A 22,898-nucleotide genomic window follows, 5' to 3' on the forward strand; every position below is an offset into this window, starting at 1 on the left:
TCTGAAACAGATGCAAGCATCTCCCCACCTTGCTGCCCTGTGTACCACACCCGAGCTGTTCCCAGGTCGGTCTCGGTCAGCCACGCCAGACGCCCCGGCATACTCTTCCGGGAACCTACCTGGTAGCTTACTTGCAGCCAGCCCTGTGTCAGAGCCGGACACCGGGGACTCTTTGCACCGCATTCTGTCTGGCATGATGCTAACGGTGAGATTCTGGAAACGTGTCGGCTCGTCAGAACCTAGATGGTCCAACCGGACTGCTTCCGATGTGGCCCGGTTGACGAAAAGCGTCAAACGCTCTGCATGTGCTGCAGCGGAGCAGTGCCCGGCATTCTCCCCCGGCTGCTCGTCGTCTAGTCCACCTCATCGGGTCTTGCCCCATACCGCCCAGCCGCACCATAATTCTTCCCCAACTACGTCATTTCTTGCTTGTTGTTGAGAAGGGTCACTGCCCCTGAGCCGAAGCCTGCCGATCGACTTCCATCATCCTCTTGTTGTCCTTACCAAGCGGCCCTCTTCTCTCCCAATCACGCCCAAACGCCCGGGTTGGCCGACACGTGCCGTGAGTCCAAGTCCACCAACCGCCCATACTTCTTCTCTCCGCCAACCCGCGAATATCAACACCCGGATCATTTCCCCGCCAGCCCTTTTGATGCTGTGCCACCTCATCTGGCTCACCTTTCCAAACTCCCAGTTCGGCGGTGAGCGCCAAATCATCAAGGCATCCGGCCAACGGTTGCCCTGAGCCTCCGCCTCCAACCCCTGAATGCCTCACATACTCGGCCGCCTTGTCCGCCCCCAAATGCCTCCTCGACTGCCGGATATCTTTCCGTGTTCCACCACTGGACAGAATCCAACCCCGGGCCTCGCACCCTACCGGAATCTGAAATGGCATCGTCCCGATTGGTGGTTGGGCGGCGGTTGAGGCTGAATCTCTGAGATGACTGCCGTTTCCTCCCCCCCCCCCCCCCCTCCGGGCCGGGGATCTGGAGGGCGATGTCGAGGACATGCCACCATAAACTAGGCAGGGGTTATCAGGATGACCTCGACCAACATCCAAACCGATGGCTGCCCGCATCACCCCGAGCCTCCAATATAAGACGGAAGGCCACCGGCTGATCGATCCCAGGATGTTCGTCTTGGTGCCTCAGACATGCCGACCTTGTTCTTCCTCTCCCCGTACATCTGTCTTTGCTAGACAACCGTACCGCCTGCTTGTGCGTTGTGACTAGGACCTATCGTGTCCGTCATGTCGGATCCGACACAGCGCCGCGGCTTCGAGGAACACCGGAGAAAGATTACGGAGCTCTACTGGGACCGCCGCTTGCAGCTCCCCAGAGTCAGGGAGATTATGAAAGATGAGTACGGTTTTGATGCATCGTGAGTTTCCCCTCTCTCTGTCCTTGTTCCCGTCTTCTTGGGTCATCTATTCTGACATTCTCTTTCAGGCCCAAGATGTACAAAAAGTACATCAAACAATGGGGACTTGTCAAGAACTGCACCACCGAAGAATCCATCGCCATGGTTCGCATTGCTGAGCGTCGCCGCAAGACGGAGAACAAAGCCACCGTGTTCATGCGGCTAGGAATGCCCTGCAAGCCGGCAAACCTTCGTCGCTTTGTCAGGCGCAGCGGCTTGGCCTCTCGAGCATCCCAGGACGGCGACGCCGACGAGCAAGGTCTCTGCCCTCGTTGTCCGTCCTTGATTCCCAAGTCCCACTGACTGACTAACATATCGAGTCGGCAGTTACCACGCCTCCAAACATCACGTATCGGACTCCATCTCCTGAACCACCCGGTCCGTCGACGAGCTTCACCTCGTCGAGTGCCCTTTCGTCTCCCCCGGCCCCAATGCCTGATTCTGAGCAACAACATACGATCTCAGAAGAGCCCTTTCATCCTTACGGCGTTAACAATGACGGAGCCTATCCACCCTTCGACGTCCCATGGGCGGCACCGAGCGGCATGTACCTGGATCCTCAAAACCAACCCGGAGCGTTCCCGCCCGAGTCGACGTCCATGCCTAATGCCGTCCCGGACCAACAATCTCTCCAGGACGCCCAAGACATCCAGCACGGCAACGGCCCATGGCCGATCCATTCTCAGGGGTGGGCTTCGCTCGATTCCCAACACCCACAACCTTCTGCCTCTCGCCCAACAACAGGGAACCCAGCCACGGGCGCCGCGACGTCGATCGACCAAGCCGGCGGGAGCATACCGATTCCTAACATCGACACGCCCACGCAGGCCATCATCAATCCATTCATCTACCAAGTCCACCCCACCACCGTCTTCACCCCGGCAGACACGACCCTGTCGCGCCTCGCCTCCAACAGCCAGGCCGCCGTGTGGGCATCTACTCTTTTCAACCTCGGTCTTCCGACCCCAACCTTTCCGTTCCCAGCCGGCGGCCCGACGGGCAACGGAGACATGCTCCAACATTTCTTTTCTTCAGGCATGACGACCAACAACAACAACGCCGCTCCCATGAACCCCCAGCAGCAACAGTACCAGCAACACCAGCAGCAATTTGGCGATTTCATTGGGGCGGGGAATATGGCAGAGAGGAGAAGGAGGAGCGGGCAATGACAATCAACATCGGCCTCCTCCCCTGGCCGATGTTCATCATCCTCTTCTTATCTCAAAGACTTTCTGGCTCTTTTTGTCCGTGTCGTTTACGGCGGCGGACATGCTTACCTCCCGTTCCATACCATCTCCTCTGCCTCATCCTCATCATCGAGGCAACGGGAAACGGGAAGGGGTGGTTGGAACAAACCTCGTCTGTCCGCCCGGCCACCAACGGTCGTGGCAACGGCAAGGACGCAGCCATGCCTGGCGGGCGTACCCTTTCTTTGGGTCTCGCACTCTATCTCTGTTTCTGTTTCCGTCTCTTACAGCAGCGAGAGTTGTGTCCTGTATCTTTCTTTTCTCGCTGCCCTCCCCTTCCACCCTTCCAAGTCTCGGGATATTCATATCTCGCACCCATCACCATGCCACCGAGGCTTTTGTGGCGGTCATATCTATCATAGACCTACCCACCTTACCTACCTACCTACCTACCTTACCTACCCACGTCTAACATCCTCCTCCTTATCCTCCTCCTTTTGTCTTGTTGGTGGCTGGCTTTATGTTATGAGTACCTGCGTATACCCCATCCTGCATCTGTCTGTCATCAACCTCGTTTCCCTTTCTGCATACATCCTCCATTTTTCCCTCCCGTTGAGTTCCAGATTTCTTGCTGTGGTGGTGGTCAAATGTCAATTTGTTATATACGGTACAGTTCCTTTTTCACGTTATGATCACTATACCCAGGGAGGGGGACCTTCCGTTTTTCCTCATATGTCTTGTGCTCAGCATTCCCCATATCGTGTTGGCTCTCTCTAGAATCGTTCTTGATACCATAATGATACCCAATACATCATCATGCACACGCCATTTCTGAACTCGCCTTTCCACATAGATATTCTCTCCCTCCTTCCCATACTCGAGGATGTTGGGGGCTGTCTCCTTCACAATACCTCCGCGATTTCGCGTTCTTATGAAACGGGACGAAGCCCAAGCAAGATCAAGCACGGTGGATGGATGGGATGGATGACATCACTGTCAACTGACACACCCACACACAACCACAGGCCACTCACTGATCATCAAAAACTAACACAATTCATCAGGAAAGATCAAGGCAGTGGATATATGTTGAAATGGTATCAAAACTAAATACAAGAAAGTTTTAATAAAAAAAAACAACCCCCTTCCGCAAAACAGACATTACGGATAAGCCACCGCCCGGATCAACCACCACCACTGACTGACTGACTGACCATGAACCTCATGGCCGCCATTTATCTCCCACAGCTCCTTCAATACCTCCTATGTTCTTTCCCTTCCCCATTTCCCCAGCTCGCCAATAGCCCGTACCAACCCATCCATCTGCCTGACAACAACGGAACCAATTATGTAGGTTTAAAAAGGTACCGACGGATAGACTGAAATGCAGCTCCCAAAACATGCAACGCCGAACCAAGCCAAGATAAAAACAGAGAAAGAAAACCCGGAAATCATTATGTGGTGTAGATGGCCAGTCGTATATATGCATGCATGCGTTTCCGTATGTGCTTGGTGACAGACCTAGGTGGACAAATCACAGCAGCAGCAGTGCCGCGAAGCCCACCACGACGGCAAATGCGCTGGCGCCCAGTGTCCTCTCGGCGCCGCGAGGACCGTTGTTGGTGGCCGAGTTGTCATCGTCGCCGGAGCAGGACTGAGAGAAACCGCTGGTGGCGCATGCGGGAGCGGGACCGTTACGCGTCGAGCCGGACGAGGAGGACGAGTCGGTGCCAGGAATGTTGCCGGGGGTGAGGACGCTGCCGCCGGGGATGATGTGGACGGACGAGGACTCGGCCGGGTCGTTCTTGGTGGGGGTGCCCTTGTCGGGGTCGAGACCGGTAGCCAGGAGACTCTTGATGACGCTCGACTTGTTGCCATCAACCACGGTGTCGTTGGTGGCCGCGATGTCGGTGTACCAGTATGTCTTGCCCTTGTTGGTGCCCGGCGGGGTGTCCGTCTTCCAGCACTCGACCGAAATCTCGCCAAAGGTAGCAAAGTAGTAGCCGTAGTTCTTGATCTCCTCGTGGTTCCAGTCGATCTTGCCACCGGCCCAGTTGATGGTGCCCTCGGCATTGGTCTCAAGACCACCGGGCCAGATGGAGATTTGGACGCGCGAGGGCGTTTGAGGGAAGTTCCACTGGTTGGCCGTCGCGTTCCACGTCTCCGACTTTTTCTTGACACGGCCGACCTTGCCGTCGACAAGCCAGCGAATCTCGTCCGGAGTCCATTGGATCTCGTACTCGTGGAACTCGTTATATGTGTCGGTGACCGAAATGTTGCCCGAGTTTCCGTCTGACGTCCGGTTAGCTTCGCGGTCCCCCCACGACGACAAGCCACAACCCAGAGAACTTACAGTCCGTGATGCCCTGGAAGTAGTAGTTGGTCTGGACCGAGTTCAGATCGACACCGACCCACTCGTAGTCGATCTCGTCCTTGACGTCGCTGAAGAGGATAAAAGCGGTAACGACACCAGGGCCGCGAGACGACTTGACCTTGGCCTTGACATTGCCGTACCACATGTAGCGGGTCGTGGCAAGGACGGTACCGACCGACTTGGGAGGCATGGTGAGCAGCACATTGCCGTTGTACAACAAGGGCTCGCCCTGGCCAACCCAGTCGGCCGTGTCTGGGTCACCGAGATACTCGCTGATGTCCTTGTAGCGGTCGAGCGAGTTCATCTTGTAGACCTGATCCTTGCACACAGGCGCCGGGAGGCACGAGTCGAGCGAGTACGACATGCGCGGATCACAACCACCAAGACAGAAGGCGCCGACACCACACTGGCCGTACTCTGCAAGGCTTCCGTTAGAATGCAAGGGACGAGGCTAGGCACACGGGTGCTTCTCTCGAGACGTGTACTTACGCGAACAGCACGGAGCCTCCTTGGGGCACTTCTTGTCGAGGGAGCATGTTGGCGGATCTTGGGCGAGGACGGCGCTGGCGCCGAGCAGGGCGGCGCCGAGCGGGAGGAGTGAGCGGACCATAGTGAGTTTGGTTTAATGGGAGGAATGGAGGTTGGTGAAGGGTTGAGTCGCGAGAATCAGCAACAAATAAGCTCGCGACCGACTTAGACAGCGGTTCGGACAAGCTTCCGGTTGCGGCTTCTCGAAGGTGGGAACTGGAATGCGGCAGCGACCGGGTCGCGGGACCGCCAGGAATGCCGTCGGCCTAAGTCGGGACGGAACAGCGATGCGATCGGGTTCGCGGTGCCGGGAACGATGGGACGATGGTGTGAGCCGGCGAAGCGTGGCACAAGGCGTGTGTGTGTCTCGGGTGGAGTTGACGTGAGCGCCGGGTCAAGCGATGGACAAGAAACACAAGATAATTAATAAAACGAGTGAGGGTTGGGATGTGAGCGAGTGAATAACGACCGTTTGTTTTCCCCGGGAATTGTCTGTTTCAACACCGACGAGGAAGACAGCGGCGTTGAAGTAGGTAAATCGGATAGGGAGTAAGGGGTGAGGAAAACGAAGGGACGAAGGTGGGCTGACGGGATGAAGATCAAGCGAGTGAGGTGTGAAAAACGAGAGGACGGGTCGCGCAGACAAGAGGTGAGGTGAGAAGTGGACTTCTTTCCTCGGCCCAAGAGCGAACGACACCAGCAGATGGAAGGCAGAAATTCCCCAAAGAGAGAGCGAAGAGAGGAGAAAAGGGGAGAAATCGTCAAGCAACACGGGAATCCCACGGCTCCGGGCCATCCCCCAGGGCGTCCCAGGGTGGTCGTGACGGTACGTACTCATGCCGTCGCGCTAAAAATGCAAGGTCGCAATTTCGCACCTGCAGAGGAGAGCAAAGGGAGCTGCTCGGCTAGTGGGTAGATTTGACAAGGTGCTTTCCCAAATTGGACAGTCTAGTGGCTTTTCACCATGGGCACGTCACGGAAACGGCGGCATTGCGTCTTTTCTGTTGCAGGAGCGGCCTTCTTCCTTTCTTGTCCACTGTACACAGTAACTATACTCCCTAAGTATTAATGTTGCAACTCCAGATTCCTTTGGATCGAGTCGAGTCTGGAAGCCTCATAACAACTTTCATCCTCCTTTTCAGTGCACTTCCATATGGAATTAAAGTGAATGCCGTACGACTGTCCGTAAAACCGATGCATTCGTCAACCCACCCCCCCGGACTGTGACGCATGAAGCACGAGAGAGGAGATTGTGGAGCCCCAAAGGTTGGCGCCAATCCCTTCTCGTGTTGGCTCTGCATTTTGCGTTTGCGGCCCGTTCGTGGAGGAGACCAACCGGGCAGCCGGCCCTGCGTGGGCTGACTGGTCTGCAAAAGGCAGGGAGTACGAATCCCCCATGCAAAACCGTTACGCCGGCAGAGGAGCTTGAAGTGACAAGTCGAGACAAGTGAAGATGCTCCTGTCCTGACGGTTTGACGTCCACCGTACAGATGGTGGAAAAATGACGATGTTCTGACAAAGAGACACTGTCCCTGGAAAGCACTATCCTAAGATTCAAGACCGCGGATAACTTCCGTTCTGAACAAAAAAGGGGAACCAAAAAGGGGGAACGTCTTCGCGATGGGCAAACCAACGCCAACCTCGAATCGACCTCCAGGAGCAAACACACCAGCCACAGTATGTACATACTTACAAAAACGCCCAGCAGCCCAGCAGCCCAGACCCAAAGACCTCGAATCGGTCAAACGGCACTTGACGGCAGCCACCCGTTTTGTACAACTCTCCTCCGTCCCATTCTCTCTCTGTGTCCAACCTTACGGAACAGATACTATCAGTGTCAAACCCCAAAGACCCCAGCCTTGTGTTCTCTCGCGCTGCAATCCCAACCTGTATCTCCCATCGCGTGGGACGAACACTGTCCCGCCGTCCAGTACCTACTTAGTGGATGCAGCCACGCCACGCAGCATGCACAAGAGTGGACACCCCCAAAATCCGGGGTGGGTGGCTTAGCTCCTTCGCTGCCTGCGTTCCACATGTTCCTCTCTAGACTGGCTCAAACTTTCACGAGATATCCAGTCCATCTATTACAGACATGGCGAGTGAGGTTTGTCCCCAACCTCAACTTACCCTATAAAACGGGGCATGACGTCGGGTCACGTTGGGTTGGGCTCGTCAAAAAAGCCAACTAACTTACTTCTCCACTTCCAAAGGCAAAGGGAAGCAACAGCATCATCGAATCAAAACTCGAGTATCAGGTGGGAGGGTGACATGACGATGAATAAGTCCCCAAGTTTCCCGTTTTACCCGCCTCGTATTCCAGAAGCCCCAAGAACCCAAGAAAGCACGGCATGGCACATGACACGACATGACAGAATCCACGCATGGAGCCTCAAGGATGAATGGGGCTTTGATGACTAAGAACCCTCTCATCGCTCGTTCTCACTTACACTGCTCACTTGACCTGTTGGGCGTCTCACTCCCTAGCTATTCCGTAGAGATGAGACTGCGCCAAAACTCTCACCTTGGGGTGTCGTACATACCTTACTTACGATGCGGTTATATCCAAACCAGTCATGTTGGCTCAGCTCCACGTGCCAACGCCTTGTCCCGCATTCCAGCGCCCCAGTACCACATTCCAGAGCCTGAGTGTTAGTGCTAGACACAGATACAGACAGTTTGTAGGCGTCGGGTCTAGCGCAAAACTCCTCTCACCACCTCAACTCACCTTGAGTTTCCAAAAGCCACCCCGCAGCATGTGACATGACATCATCTTAGCTTAAAAATACGAAGAAGCGAAACCCCCTAAAAAAAACCACAGCCATAGTCCATATATGTGCTGTGTAGAAGCCACATCACGACCCATCACGACCCATCGCGACCCCAAGTCCACGGTCCCGGGACGTCTTGGGTTTAACGAGGTCACTATTGCACACGGAAACCTGGAACACATCGGTATCATCATCTCTCTGATGATCCCAAAATCGGTACTCTGTAGAGTTCAAGGCATGTGTGAAAACGCCAACCATGATCACATTGTTACGACGGCAAATCCAGTTGTCATCGATTCCCCAGAAAACAGCGTCATGATTATTAAACCTCGCTTCTGTCTCTCTCTCTCTCTCTTGTTGTCCATAATCCACGACGGTCCAAAAAGAGACACGGCTCTCGGAGACAAAAACAACGCAGCTCAGTCAACTTCCTCTTCTCCTTTTCTGCATACCTATCCCACTGACTGGGACAGCTAGGTACTGATTGATGGCGGTGATTTTTCACTCGCCCATCCAAAGTAAACCGCGAAAATCTCTGCCCATCTCAATCTTCACCACCGCAACTATCATCCCGTGCTTCTCACTCGGGTCTGCGGTCAACCTCGCAGAATAAAAGCTCAAGACTGTAGTTTCACCAAATCATCGTATATGAGCAAAGGGGAAGAGCACACAGCCACTGCAACTCAGCCTCGCAAGAGGGAGGAGATGGAAATCTTGGTACCAGTCTGTGCTGGTTGTCGTACACGTCCTGTGGTCCTGGATTCCACTCCGCAATTTACCTCTTGATGGAGGGGAAAAGCTCTGTAGCGAAGAGGCATGTCAGTCATCCCATGTCCAACAGTTTGATATGCGAGTTTAGGGAGAGACGGATAGAAAAGAACCTACCAGGGAAGTTCTCCTTGGCGAACTGCTCGCAGGCCTTGGCCGGTTTGCCAACCTTCTGCCCAATGACCTTCCATTTCGCATTCTCGTACTCCTTGATGGCAGCGAACAAGGCTTGTTTCTATGGTAAGGGGAAACCGTATTAGAATCCCACCTGGCCTAGAGCAGGAGATAGTAAGGAGCAAAATCACATACCTCGTCCTCGGCAAACTCAGCATAGTGCATATCTTTGTACCAGTGCTTCTTGACGCTACCCTCGGTACGAGTAGGAAATGTCTGGTGAAATTCTCTGTTAGTAATTGTCCGCGACACCAATAATCCGCAACAATAACCTAATCCGCGGCAGTAAACCTTTCCGCGACAAGATAGTAATCCGCGACAAGATAGCTATCTGCGGAAAAATAATTCCCCACCACGAGATAACTATCCGCGACAAAATAGCCATCCGCGCCAAGAAAACTATCCGCGACAATAGGCTTAACAAAGAAATATGTTAGCAAACTCACCTTGGCAATCTCAGCCCAGCTGTGGCCAGCATCGCGCATCTGCTTCAGACGGAGCTCCTCCGCCGGCGTCCACGGCGTATTGGTCCGGTGCTTCTTAGCAGGCGGCGGAAGTGCCGGATTGCCGGCAGCGTGCGGAGGAGGAGGCGCAGCCACGGGCTGGCCCGGAGCCGGAGCCGGAACCGCCCCGGCTTGTTGCTGTTGCTGGGGCGGTGGCGGACCTTGCGGCTGCTGTGGATGTTGTTGCGGGTGCTGCGGCGGGTGCTGCTGAGGATGCTGTGACTGATGTGGTGCCTGCGGCGGACCCTGCTGCTGAGGAGATGGCTGAGGAATCTGGGGGTTGGTCATGGGTGTCGGCTGAGCGCTGCCTGGCTGTTTCTGCTGCTGTGGGACTTGCTGTTGCTGAGCCGGCTGGGGAGCCCCATAAGGAGCAGCTTGCTGGGGAACATGCGGACCGACGTGCTGGGGAGCGTGGGGAGGAACATGCTGGGCCTGGAGCTGAGGTGCATGGGTACCAGGAGCAGGGCGTTTCCGCTTCCCGGGTCCGCCGGCGGCAACAGGCTGAGGCTGCTGTTGAGGTGCAGGCGCGGCCTGAGGCTGCTGGCCATGCGGATGAGGACCGCGATGCTGCGGATGAGATGGGTGGTGCTGCTGATGTGGGTGCTGAGGAGGAGCCTGAGGCTGCGCAGCCTGGGGTTGCTGGTTGGGATAGCGGTACTCAGTCTGCTGATCCCGGCGGTTGAGGTCTTGCTGTGCTGCAGCCGCCTGCTGTTGCTGGGGTTGCTGCTGCGGCTGTTGCTGCTGTTGGGGAGGATAAGGGGTTTGCCTGAGTTGGATAGGACCGTCAGTTATAGGACCCGAGGCAGAGGAAATCCACTGTGTTTGAAGATGGTGTTGTTGGGACCGTCCCGGAGATGGAAGGTGTTGTTGGGGTTGGAATGTGGGGATCAGATCCGACAGTCGCGGAGTCCGCGACGGAGCCTCTCCGGGCATCTGCCGGTCCTTCATCGCTTGTTTCCGCAACACTCTCCGAATGTCAAAGAGACCCGAGGGAACCCGGGCTCTGGGTGCCAGAACGGAGGGTACATCCGGCGATCCGGCGTGTAACAGTGATGACCGACCCGAGAGATGGGATGGAACCAGGTATGGGACAGGTACCCGAGAGACGATTCCGGTGATTTCTCACGTGGAATGTCTTGTTGTCACCTCAGCTCCTGGGGTGTGCGGGAACGTTGTTTGGGAGAAGAAAAGGCATCAAGTACATGAGGAGGGCAGGGTAACATGTAAAGGTACGTCGAGAGTGATGGAGGGGATGGTGTACCCGGCACGGCGGGTTGTGGCAGCAGAAGCGGGTGACGGGATACGAGGCGGTACAAGACAACGAAGTACTTACTGGTCGGTGGAGTTCGAATAGAGGTACTCCGACATGGCCGGGGCTGCCGGCACAGTCGAAGCGGGGGGAATCATCCAGTGCTGCATGGCCTGGGTACCTCGAGGCGCAACGGCCGCGTGTTAGTGACCACCAACACAAAGATCGAATGAGAGAGAAAAAAACTGAATGAGTTGAGAGGAGAATTGATGAAGTTGGAAGAAAATAATTGAATAAGTGGGAGAGAAAAATTGAATGAGGGGAAGAGGAAAAAGATTGAATGAGTGAGAGAGAAAAAGGTTGGATGAGTGAGAAGGAGAAAAATAAAAGTGAACAAACAATTCGGTTGAGGTCGGTATGCAATAGGCAGAGAGTACTTCAGATGAGATGCGCAGAGTTTTGATGACGATGAAGATGGAATGTTTGTCCTCCCAACTTCAACCCCAAGGAAGAACACGACCAAAACGCGGGGGGTAGGCTATGGAACATGAATGCCAGCCTTGCAGGTCAACTCAGCCGCGTGATCCAAGCTCCAAGCTGAGCTGCCAGAGAGACACTGGGACGAGTGCATCCAAAAAGACGAACGACGCGTCAAGCCATCACGACACGGTGTTGAGGTGTTGAGCTTGACTCGCGAGGCGTGGTATAATGGAAGATGGCCTGCAGCACAAGGCACGACAACAAAGGCAAAATGGCGGGTAGTTACTCACGGGTTGTGTTGACCTCGGGTCAGATCAGCTTGTTCCCGAAGCGCAGGTGCATGAGATTGCGGCCAAGGTTTTGGTTGTGGGCGGAGAGAGAAAGTCACAAGGTACCACTGAGGTTGTTTGACCAAATGACCAGCGGCAGGAGAGGGGCGACTCGGCCACGAGGTCAACACCCGGGACAAGTACTGTGTTGTACTTGGACCCAGAGGGAAATAAAAAAGGGATGGGAGAATCAAGTGGAGGGGGTTGTTGGGGGTGTAGAAAGGTATCGTGTCAGGTGTTGGGGTGTGTTCAGTGTTTACTTTTGTTTCTGGGAGGGGTGGAGAGGAACTTCACGGGAACCTTGGCCTCGAGAGAACCTTGGGGTGGGCCGCATTTTGTGCGAAGATCGGAAAATCGGAAAAAGTGGAGACTCGGAATGTCTCCCTCTGATTGGTCAGAATTCAAAATGGGGCGGAAGATGGGCGATTGGGCCAATCATATGGTCGCATCCCCGTTCCTTTTCGCCCCAACTCGGCGGTGCGGCTTGCTGGGTTTCCAGGTTGTCATCGCCTTGTTCTTGTCGCTTTTCTCGTCCTTCAGGTTTTCTGACCTCGCATTACGTCTACTTCGATGTACGCGTTGTTCAAGACAGCAAACCAGAAATGTGACTGACTCCGTTGGCAATGCCGTCAGCCTTTAAGGCGAGCCCGTCCCTCCAGCTGCATCATGGATTGGTTGACACACCGGCACTAACGGTTGGATTGGTGATGAGAGGTGACGGCCGGCGAGGCGGCGTGATTTTTCTGCGCATCGAGAAACACGCTCCAATGGCCAGCATCATCAAACCAGCCTCTGCGTCCTGGCCGAGGCGGAGAAAAGCCAGGGAAATTCTGGGCTGCGCGCGGTAACCGCACCGCCAAGATGCACCAAGATCGGGACAAGCAGACTGCGTGCGTCGTCGACGGTGACTCGTCGACTAGCTAGTTGGATGCCCATCACCTAGAAGCCTTAGTGAGGCGGTTCTAATGCTATCGCCTAGCCCATTTTGCGTGTCTCGTCCATTCTTCATCTTGATCTCTTGACCATGTGCTCGGTTTCCCATCTTCGATTTGATGTCTTGAACCACTTCTCCCGCGGCTCGAGCTGTGGGAAGAGATACCTGAGAAGAACATGCAGCGGAGGTACTGGGTCAAGTCCCACCGCCCCGCACGGCACGGGAACGTGCTTGGAAGCGGGGTCCACAACTGCTTGGTGACGGGACACGGACCACAACCGAATCTCCCATGCCAGGCCCATATCCGCTATGGATTCACTAGGTGGCTGGTCGCAAGTCTCGTCATGTTGCTTAAATCTGGGGAAAACACCTCTCTATCAACAGAGTATGGGGAGGTGTGTAACCTATTGCGCTCTTTTGCGTAACTAGGTCCTTTACTTTGTATTCTTGCCAGAGGAGCCCAGAGGTGGTCAGAGAGCGGTTCACGAGCAAGCGGGCCGAACTATGACGCATGCTGTTCGGGACGGGTCCCGAAGCGCGGGTTGCAGCCACATCGGGGTTGGCCGCCTTTCTGGCTGGGGTGATGAACGATTTTGGGCATGGATGGGATGTCAGAACAAAAGACAAGCACAGATACCTGAGGTCTCTGACCGTCAGTGATGAGTGTTCACACAGCCATCATCCTCATCATCGTCATCAGACGCAGACAGCAATACTCGCTCGGTAAGCCCGTACTATCAACGCCCATGCCCACGGCCCGGTTTCAATTTTTCTTCACGATCCGGTCTCATCTCGCCAGGGAGAACAACGTGAGTTGCACCACGTCATGTTGGTCGTACAAAGTTATGAGATTTAAGTGAGATTTTGGATGAGCGAGACATCTGCTGTTCCTCGGCGTGTTTTCACCACCACGCGCACGTTCATCTCCATACGACGTCCTGAAGTAAGGTTGCCATGGCACACTGCTGTGTACACATCTTGGACTCGATTTTTACCTGGTTCAGGAACCACGCGTCGCCTGAAACGGGAGCCAGTTCCTGGTTAGGTCAGCGAACATGCAGATTGGGCGGTTTGGGAGGGTGTCATTGACGACAGTCGGATGGTATTGTCGGCGTCTGTGTGTTGCTCGCCCTTCTGCATGTTCGTCCATACTGAGTCGTGTTGGCACATCTCCTGTTTATGATTGTGTGGGTGTTTGTCGTTGTTCCTGACCCTGACATCTCAGGTTGGTGGTAGTAGGCACAGCACGCACACATCCAATGTAAGAGCCCATGTGGAAGTGTTGCAGTAGGGGATCTCACCGTGGGGTTTGGTGTTCAGGTTCCAGGGAAGGGTTGAGAGTGAAATCCAGGTTCGAAACTCGGAACTTCGTCTCGACCCCTGATCCCTGTGACAATTCCCGGATTTCGGGATTTCGGACCCGGGCCTTCCCTTGCAAGCCGTTGGCCGCCCCGCGGCAGCCCAACCCTCCCACTACCAGTGCGGCTCATGGAGGGAGACGTCAAAGTGGAATGAGGAGAGTCTAATAGATGGCTATTTGACAGGCAAGGCAATAAGGTAGTACCTCAGGTACCTCTTAGGTCAGGTCCAGGATCCCGGGTACCTGATCCAAAGACCATTTTTCTCTGAGCCCATCAACAAGGCGACTGTTAGCAAATCAGCCTCGAACCCAGATTCTCTACCTCCATGACTGCCGAGTTCGAATCCCGAGAATCCCAACACCACCGATCGACTTACTACACCTCCTCTTGTCACGTTCCGATGCGCATGCGCATGCGCATCTCGTCGCTCAACGCCCGACTCATCGTCGCAGTGCTTCTAGAACAACAGAACAACATGCCGTGTTTACTTGCCGCGTGCTATAACGCATGGTTGTAAGTAAACTGCGTGGTCAAGGAGTAGGGGTCGAGACGACAGCGATCACGAAGCAAGAAGAAGCAGAAGACGAAAATCCGAGCGTCAAGAGAGAAGATTCCTCCAGACCTATCTGTAGTTTTCCGTAGAGATTTACTGTGTACCTGTCGATCGGGGTTTCACGGAGCGACGGCAGCCCCGCGTCTTGTCCCAGACGGAACTTGAGTCGACCAGACCTGCCCGGACCAGACAGATTCTGTAGACCCCATGCCAAACCCCAAGCCACATGCGTCTCGAACTAGGTTACGTACGTTCTTAGCTCGAAGACCAGAAACCTTATTTTCCTGGGGCAGGAGGAAGATGACGACGGTGGATGCAGAACGGGTCAGTCGATCCGTTGGGGTCTTGGATCCCAAACGCGAAGCGCATACCACAGTCGAGTTAGTCGAAGCCTCAGGGTGTTTGACCAAGGGAATTAAGGGATTGGAGCTATGATCTATTGATCTCGCCATCATCGTTCTTCCGGTTTTCGATTCAAGAAAACCTTCTCATTTTCTCAGAGCGGAGGTGCGGATCTACCGCCTGTCCGGGATCTCCATGGCCCGGTATGTAGGTGATCGAAACTGGAAACGGAGGGTCCGGAAAGAGGACCCGTTGGTTGCCAACTTCCAACAAGACTGGGCAGACACTACAGCAAAGAGGTGAGGCGGTGTGGGTGTTCACAACAAAGATGGGTTCAATGTGTCCACTCTCATGGAATGTAGTCAGCTACCTGGATACCTTAGCTACCCTTAGACATAGTCGACTATTTCGATGGGCGCATCATTTGCTATTGGGATGAGGCATAAAAACACAGAGAGATTTCATCACACAAGACCACCGAAACTGAACAAAGAGAGCGTGTCAAGCAACCACACGAATGTATGTACAAACCCAGAAGGACCCTCTTTCTCTCTCGAGAAAGCCCAAGAATTACTCAACCCGGTTTTCCCCTCCTCCCCTCCAACCCAAGAAAGACCGAGCGACTTGTTCATCCGATCCCGCTACCCCAACCAACAACACATCATTGCCGAGACAGAAGAAAAGAAAACGCAACTGCCGAAGGCTGTGCCGACCAAGCGCAAATCTGAAGGGCTGTGTGTGTGTGCGTGCGTGTGTGTGTGTATCGTCCGATCTTGCCCCATGATTTGACGTCGGTGAGTATCACAGCGGCGATCATCGCCGGGCGATCCAGCAATCACATTCATGCTGTGTTGCTCACGCGGACTTTTTGCTGGAGGGTCTCGTTACTATGAAGCAAATGACTCGTAATCTTGGTGAACGCATGGACGGACTTGGTGTTGTATTGTCCCAGATTGGATGGAAAGGGGTTAGAAGGGGTGTACTCGTAGGTTAGGTTGCGCACCAGCGTACTTGCGAGATTCTTGATCTGGATCTGCATTTGGGGATCGGATGTATATCGTCCCAACTCGTTGCTGGCCTAGCCTCACGTCAGAGCGCACGATGATAGAGGCAGCTGGTCGGGGGATGATAGACGGAAAGCAATCCCGACGACATCACAAACCGCTCGGTCCTTTCCCTCACTCTTCAGATGATGTGCGAGGGATGGGAATGAGGGATTGGATGATTCGCGGGTGAACTACGCCGTGATGGACATCTAGAAGCCTTCTTTTCCCCTAGACACGTGGTCCGATGTTGGCATACCGTACCTCGGGCCGGTCAATGCAGGTACGCGCGCACATCCCCCCTCCCACCGTCTCTTATTTGGAATACACATGCACGTATCATTCTGGCTTTCCATCCAGCCACACCGCGGGATGGTGATGTTTGTTCCGCATCCGCCAGGAACCTGTTGACAGCACAGGAGGGGCAGGGCTAACCCCAGCGACAGGAAGGGTCCATGGAGACAGGCACACGGCATTAATGACGCTAAGCTAGGGCGCGATCACGTAGACCACAGGTAGTGTGCTCATATGACGTGGTGGGCTGTCATTGTCGCTGTCATGGGGCATGTGCATGTCAAGATTTGTTGATGACCATCAGGCTGGCCATGGACCAGGCCGGCCGAGTCTCATTACGCGCCGTCCCTGTTGATGACCGTGAGGAGGACCGCATTTTGGGTCATTGAGCAGATGCTGCAGGCCGTTTGTGCAGGTGTGTTTCCGCCACAGGCGGGTGACGAGCGGAGGTCGTTCGTGGAGAGACGGGAGAAACTTCTTTCCGGGATGCCTGAGTGAGGTCGAATGGCGGACCTCGTCGATCCTGCAGAGCGTTCCTCCCTTGAAGACACAACGGAGCGCGACGCAGGTCTACCGCAGTTTCTCTGAACGGAACCCGCGCGAGAGAAACTGGGCAAGTCCCTGGAGATGGGGGATGGGGGCAAATCTTCAAACCAAACACACGGCATCATAGAGCGGGAAGAGAGGACGGGCCCAGGTTTCGAATCGAAGAATGCGTGTTGTGTGTTTTTCATCCGAATTAGCAACAGACAACCTCATATGTCGTCGGGTCTGCCAAACTGGCCAGATCATCCAATGTTGGCCATCAGATGATTGTTGCACCAAAATCGAGAATAAGGTTTTTTGTGTTGCCCGAGGCTGGTCGGTACCTGACCAAGGTCATTCTCGAGCAAATGTCCCGATCGGGTTGGGCGTGCTGCGAGATGTCATCAGAGGTCCAGCCCGGCAGCAGAGCAAAGTTTCCGGCACCCCGGCGCGGGAGAAGTGGGGCCGTCTCGGCTTGTGTGTGGGGGCGCTTGATGGGGAAAGGCCTGAGACACGGCTGAGATTGCGCCAACGGTTAGCGAGTTTGGGGTTTGGCTTGACCACAACGGTGGCCGCCCGGAACCGCGCAAAGCCTTGGACAAGGGGTGGTGGTGCAGGGGCGTACGAGTATGCTGTCATTGTGCATTGGATGGAAGTTTGTCTTGTGTTCTTCAGCAGTGAAGCCGTTAGGTAGGTATTTATCAGATGAATGGAATGGAGAAGCAGAAATGGAACGTAGACTGATGATAAGATGAGATGCACGATGACATGTCGCAAGACCAACTCAGCTGGATTCAAGTTGCGAGGACACACTATGAGCGTGTAGCATGTGTTGGGTTGTGAGCATGTTTGGCATCTGGGGTCTTTGGATCGCCGGGCAGCCATGTGCCGCTTCTGAGTGCCTTGCCATCTTCCAGGTTGTCCTGGATTCCGGGTTCAAGAGCCGTCTGGAGCCGCCGGCCGGATGTTCCGACCATCACCGAACTGTGCACACACAACTGCGGTGTGCAACCACCTGTCCGGTCCGAGCGGCCAGGTTGTTGTTGAACCCATGCTTGATGGCACTCGATGAGGCTCGTGTTGAGAGACAGGGAAGAAAGTGGTATTTTGTGTTTTCTCGTTGTTTGTTGTCGAGTCGCCGCCGTCTCCATCTGAACAAGACGAGCAAGAGAATGGCAAAGTTGGAAACAAGATTGTGTTTCAAGCGGCTCAAGATCAAACCAAACACGGCCGACGTCCAACGAGACTCCCAGGCCAAGCGCGGGGCAGTGGGGAGAGTGGGGCGGTGGGGTTCCTGCAGGAAGAGCCTCACCCTTAGATCTGGCCAATGAGAGGCAAACTGCAGGCAACAGGGGTGTTCTGCGACACTTGGCAGCGACGACCAGCAAAAGGCGTGCCTGTGTCAAACATCAGACACAGACCTCCTGGTTTCCTGATTTTCTCTTTCTTTGAATCCGCAGATCCGCGACATGGAGACTCAGCGACACAGCGACAGAGCGAATATCTCGACGCGACCCAAGACAACACCCACCGCCACGCTTCTCCGCCCGAATCCAATCCTACCGTTGCGTTCGCGTTGTTGTTGGTGTTGTTGAAGGTGGATTGTTTTGGTCCGCCGGTTCTAGGCCCATAATCATCCCATCAGAGAGGAAAACATCGTCGTGTTCCACCATCCATCTTGGCGGGATGCTCACCGCCCTCAGAATATGGTCTTTTCAGTATCTCAGCCATTCATTCCATCGTCCTTCGTCGACATTCCCGACCTTTCGGGCTGTGGACAATGTCAGATCGTTTCTCGGCAGTCAGGTCCAGCCTAAGTCCCATGAAGCGTTTACCCCAGTGGCCGACTACCAAACGTCTTCAAGATGGCATGACCGGGGCTCTAGATCTGTTTCTACGACCTCTACGCGCTGCTTACCTTCTTGCTCTCCATCTGGCCTCACCCCCGCCATGAAGCGAGCATCCAGCATCCCGTCACCACCTCGGGACCAGGAAGGACCCGGCAACAAGCGTTGCGCCCTGGAGAAAGGCCACAAAAAACGTTTTGTTCCATCCGTTTTGGGCAACGAGCATGACTTGTGCAAGACCCCTAGTTCCCGGAACTGCGTACAACCGGGCACCTCTGTCTTGGCTGCGGACCCCCCGGCAAGGGCCGAGCGCGACTTCGACACAGGCACCGCGTCTCGATGCGACCTCCCAGTGCCTGTGTGGCGACCTCTATCTCTCTCTTTTCGTCGTTTTCTTCTGTCTCGTTGTGCCTTCTTTCACGCCCTGCATCCTGGACGTCATGACTCCCACAGACCACGTTTCTCCAGAACTCGACGGCCCGGTCCCTGCCATGGTCTGGGCTCTTTGTCACTACTACAACACCACGTTGGCGATGTATCCTCGGCGTGTAACTAGTAACCTCCATCCCTGGTCGCTTCCCAGAGACCTGTAACAGGCCTCAGGTCTGGGGTGTGCCGACCACCCACCCCCCCTAGTCTGCCCTGTGGGACTGGTTGAGCCGCAGCCGACGAGAACGTCATGCATCAAAATAAACTGTCGCATTATTATTCCTGCCCTCCTCCCCTCTCCCCCGCTTCGATTTCTGTTCTGCTTCTTTTTCTCTTATTTTCTAATCCTATTCTCCCCACCAAGGGCTTGTCTGGAATCTCTTTCCCTCACTCAACCACTGCGCTGTCGCGTGTGTGTCCCTTTCTTTTCTTTGTTATTTCTCTTCTCTCGCAGCTGACGTTGTCACTCTTTCATCGTCACCAACTAGCTTTGGCTGCCCACGCTCTTTTTTGGATGAGAAATACCTTGACTTTTTGAACGGTATAATCTGGTCTATTATACTACTTCGCTTCGTCCGCTGGTCGTCCCTTTTTTTATATCAACCTCGACTTGTTTGTGTGTCCCCGGATTTCGACTTCGGCCGCCGTTAACCCTGCCTACATCAACACCGAACGGTATTCTGCCATATCCGAGTCGTTCGTCATTTGTCCGGTGTCGACCGAAATAAGCCGACTTCGATTCTTTAGCAGCTAGTTCTGCTTTTCTTCTCCTTTTTTATTCCTTTCAACTTGGGACACTCCGCCTGGTCGGACAGTTGCTTTGGGAGAGTTCACAATCTCGGTCATATCGTACAAAATCCATCATGATGTCTCCGGTTATGCCAATGGCGGGGCAACGTCTCCCTTATACCCCGAGGTCCGACGTTCTCGAGCGTCACGAGTATGGCATCACCAAGAATAGGAAGCCGGCCTCGACCGGCGGCGGGCGGGCGTGGAGCGAGGAAGAAGTGAGTGGCCGGCCTTTGTGGGTCGAGTCGCGAAGGGGCATCACGCTGACTTGAGGACAGGAAGCATATCTTCTCCAGACGCGCATGCAAAAGATGCCATACAAGCACATTGCCGCCCACCTCAAGAAGACCGAGTTGGCCTGCCGCCTCCACTATCACCAGCTGAGCCACGGGAGCAATCGCCGGAAACGGACGACCTCCCTGTCCTCGGGCTCCTCCAACGACCACTCACCGGTGCTCCAAGCCACCATGCATTCGCCGATCCAAGAGCACGGCGGCTCGTCGAGCCGGTCCGTCTCGCCCGTCTCGGCCGGGTCCTACGGCGCCACCAGCCCCGGCGGACTCCAGCTTCCCAGCATCATGACCGCCACGGCCCACCAGTCCAACACCTCTCCGCACCTCCCCACCATCCTTCCCAAGCCCGTGTCCATGGGCGCGGGCTCCTCCCCTACCGCCACCCGCGCCTATCCCAATCCTCTTCAGGACCCGAACCCTCCTCACGCCGCCAGGCCTGCCGTCACGTCCTCCACAGGCTACCGCGGACCGGGTGCCAACCAGCAGCCTTCTTCGTCCTCCTCCTCGGGCCGTCCCCACCACGGTCCCCATGGCCACCTCCGCCTCGACTGCTCAGCGCTCCCCCCTCCGTCGGGGGCCGTCTCTGGTCCCCATGGCTTCCCGCCCGCCAGCCACCCCGTCGACATGGCGCGGCTGACTGCCATCTACAACGCCCACCGCGCCTCCTTCTGGGCCGCCATCGCCGCCGACTACGGCCCGGGCGCGAACCCGCTCGTCCTCGAGCAGGCCTGGCGCAGCACGCCGCCGGCCGGCAGCAGCTCCCAGGGCTGTTCGGGAAGCAGCAACAGCAGCGGTGGCCCGTCGTCGTCGCTCAACGTGGGCATCGCGGCCCGCACCCCCATCACCCCCGTCGCCAGCCCGGACGAGCAGCTCTACTCGGCGCACGTGACGTGCTCGAGCGCTGTGTCGACGGTGCCGCCGATGCAGTTTGGCTTTAGTCCCAGTGCCAATGGTTCGGCGAGTGCTCCTGCCAGTGCTGGCGGTGCTGGCGCCCCGAAGCAGGCGGACAAGACGCGCATCAGCGCGATTTTGGGGATCGATGCCAGCCCGAGGAGTCCGCGCGAGAGGGATATGGTGAGGAGGATTGAGGAGGGGATTGCGGTTGCGGGGATGGCGTAGGTACCTAGCCTGGGGTAGTTGGACTCAGTTGTGGTTGGGATGAGATGAGATGGGACCAGTTGGGTTGGTGGATGGGAGGTTGGAAGTGGAGGTGGAGTTGTTGGAGTTGGAGTTGGGGGTTTGCCTTTTGTTGGTGTGATGAGAGTAGGTAGTTTCTCTTTCTCTTTTTCGCCTTCTCTTTGCAAGACCCCCCACTTTTTCATTTGCCCGGTTTTGCCCTTTCAACCGCGGCATGGCTATGATGATCATCTTATGATGATATGGATGACGACATCCTTTTTGCTCAACGCAGTTCACGTGGGTTGGTGGCTTGGATGGAGGAGGTGGTGGTGGTGGTGGCCAACAACGACGGTGGTGGCGGTGGTCTTCTGTTTGTTTTGCGCGTTGGATGTTGTTGTTTCTCTTCTCGTCACTCGCTTTGTCTGGTTTTTTTGGGAGGTTTTGTTTTTGTTGTTTTTTGTGTCATTGTTGTTTCGGGATGGCCGTCTCTTTGGTTGGTGGTTCGGACGGAGGGTTGGGATTGGGGGGATGGGGCTGGGATGGGATGGCATTGTGATGAAGATGCATATGATGGATGGATGGACAGATGAGTGGATGGGGCCAACACTGATGTTGATGTTGACGATGTATGTTGATGAATGACAGGTAGCTACGCAGCTAGGTCAGGCTTGGAAGTGTGGAATGGAAAATGGATGGAATGGAAAGCAATTTTTTGTTGTTCGTAACGTTTTGCCTCATGAGTCTTGCGTGCGACTTCTGTGCCTGAAGCTTTGTGCTAGCCTTTGCTTGCTATTCTAAGCGTCCTAGCTTGCTCATGGTTGGAAGGGTGAGTCTTATATCTATCTTGAGTCGTTTTGGTCGTATGTACATACAAACGGCCACTTGGTTTTGGAGTCTTAGTTTCTCCCTAGACACTTACACCTCCGAACTCTTACCTAGATAGACAAGACATGCCTGGGTAATATGCTATCGGAGGCTACACTGATGACTGCTAGATGTGTTGTTGTTGGATGGAAACACAGACACTTGCACACTTCATGGCAGGAATAATTAGGGACCAGTTTGCAGAGATGTCAGATGACGGATAATATGACAGATACTACTACCAGTAACGAAGACAGTGAGTGACTCGGAGTTTCGCAGCTCATCGTGTAAGCTTGAAGATGCGTTTGTGGACTTGTCTTGCCTCTGATCACTCACCCAGTTCACTGCCCCCGCATTTTTACGAATAGTTTCACTCTCTTGCCACCTCACATTGTTGCTCCCAAACCGTCTGTTTTTGTCTATTATCTTAGTCACATGCGCTAGCCGATATTTCCCAGTGTACACATTAGGTATGTATAAAAAGACACCCGGTCCTGAGTTGATATTTTTCCCAGCATCCCTCCAGAACATGGGGTGAACGTAATGCTACGTACCTTACCCAAGCCAGGCTGTGTCCCCCTGAATCGGAGCGAGCGATGCGGGGGTTGATGTCGACTCTGAGCGGGTAGGGCTGGGCTAAAAGTAAGGGCGGCGGCGCGGGTAGGGCATGGGGTAGCATTGGAGGAGATTTTGGTGGGATGAATAAACGTTTGGCGTAAGCAGGTG

The 22,898-nt window shown here is 54.9% G+C and overlaps 7 protein-coding genes across 7 annotated transcripts; 3 read left to right on the forward strand and 4 right to left on the reverse strand.

Moving 5' to 3' along the window:
* Nucleotides 1–1,249: 1,249 nt before the first annotated feature.
* Nucleotides 1,250–2,588, forward strand: VTJ04DRAFT_41 (uncharacterized protein; the record flags this gene model as incomplete). The annotated part of the gene is made up of 3 exons (XM_069362072.1): nucleotides 1,250–1,380; nucleotides 1,449–1,678; nucleotides 1,747–2,588. The coding sequence occupies 3 exons, from the start codon at nucleotides 1,250–1,252 to the stop codon at nucleotides 2,586–2,588; spliced, it is 1,203 nt and encodes a 400-aa protein (XP_069222651.1).
* A 29-nt stretch (nucleotides 2,589–2,617) lies between these two features.
* VTJ04DRAFT_42 (uncharacterized protein) lies at nucleotides 2,618–3,815 on the forward strand (the record flags this gene model as incomplete). The annotated part of the gene is made up of 2 exons (XM_069362183.1): nucleotides 2,618–2,840; nucleotides 3,724–3,815. 2 exons carry the CDS (start codon nucleotides 2,618–2,620, stop codon nucleotides 3,813–3,815), a joined length of 315 nt encoding a protein of 104 aa, XP_069222652.1.
* A 13-nt stretch (nucleotides 3,816–3,828) lies between these two features.
* VTJ04DRAFT_43 (uncharacterized protein) lies at nucleotides 3,829–4,095 on the reverse strand (the record flags this gene model as incomplete). The annotated part of the gene is made up of 1 exon (XM_069362294.1): nucleotides 3,829–4,095. One exon carries the CDS (start codon nucleotides 4,093–4,095, stop codon nucleotides 3,829–3,831), a length of 267 nt encoding a protein of 88 aa, XP_069222653.1.
* Nucleotides 4,096–4,140: 45 nt separating this feature from the next.
* VTJ04DRAFT_44 (uncharacterized protein) lies at nucleotides 4,141–5,590 on the reverse strand (the record flags this gene model as incomplete). Its single annotated transcript, XM_069362405.1, has 3 exons — nucleotides 4,141–4,898; nucleotides 4,960–5,397; nucleotides 5,470–5,590. The coding sequence occupies 3 exons, from the start codon at nucleotides 5,588–5,590 to the stop codon at nucleotides 4,141–4,143; spliced, it is 1,317 nt and encodes a 438-aa protein (XP_069222654.1).
* Nucleotides 5,591–5,673: 83 nt separating this feature from the next.
* Nucleotides 5,674–6,304, reverse strand: VTJ04DRAFT_45 (uncharacterized protein; the record flags this gene model as incomplete). Its single annotated transcript, XM_069362514.1, has 2 exons — nucleotides 5,674–5,874; nucleotides 5,942–6,304. The coding sequence occupies 2 exons, from the start codon at nucleotides 6,302–6,304 to the stop codon at nucleotides 5,674–5,676; spliced, it is 564 nt and encodes a 187-aa protein (XP_069222655.1).
* Nucleotides 6,305–9,051: 2,747 nt separating this feature from the next.
* VTJ04DRAFT_46 (uncharacterized protein) lies at nucleotides 9,052–11,140 on the reverse strand (the record flags this gene model as incomplete). The annotated part of the gene is made up of 5 exons (XM_069362624.1): nucleotides 9,052–9,077; nucleotides 9,162–9,279; nucleotides 9,354–9,434; nucleotides 9,665–10,487; nucleotides 11,055–11,140. 5 exons carry the CDS (start codon nucleotides 11,138–11,140, stop codon nucleotides 9,052–9,054), a joined length of 1,134 nt encoding a protein of 377 aa, XP_069222656.1.
* Nucleotides 11,141–19,970: 8,830 nt separating this feature from the next.
* On the forward strand, nucleotides 19,971–21,308 carry VTJ04DRAFT_47 (uncharacterized protein; the record flags this gene model as incomplete). Its single annotated transcript, XM_069362735.1, has 2 exons — nucleotides 19,971–20,114; nucleotides 20,175–21,308. 2 exons carry the CDS (start codon nucleotides 19,971–19,973, stop codon nucleotides 21,306–21,308), a joined length of 1,278 nt encoding a protein of 425 aa, XP_069222657.1.
* Nucleotides 21,309–22,898: the final 1,590 nt, after the last annotated feature.

The sequence above is a fragment of the Mycothermus thermophilus genome, assembly GCF_041956435.1.
Source record: "Mycothermus thermophilus strain CBS 625.91 unplaced genomic scaffold VTJ04scaffold_1, whole genome shotgun sequence".
Lineage (NCBI taxonomy): Eukaryota > Fungi > Ascomycota > Sordariomycetes > Sordariales > Chaetomiaceae > Mycothermus > Mycothermus thermophilus.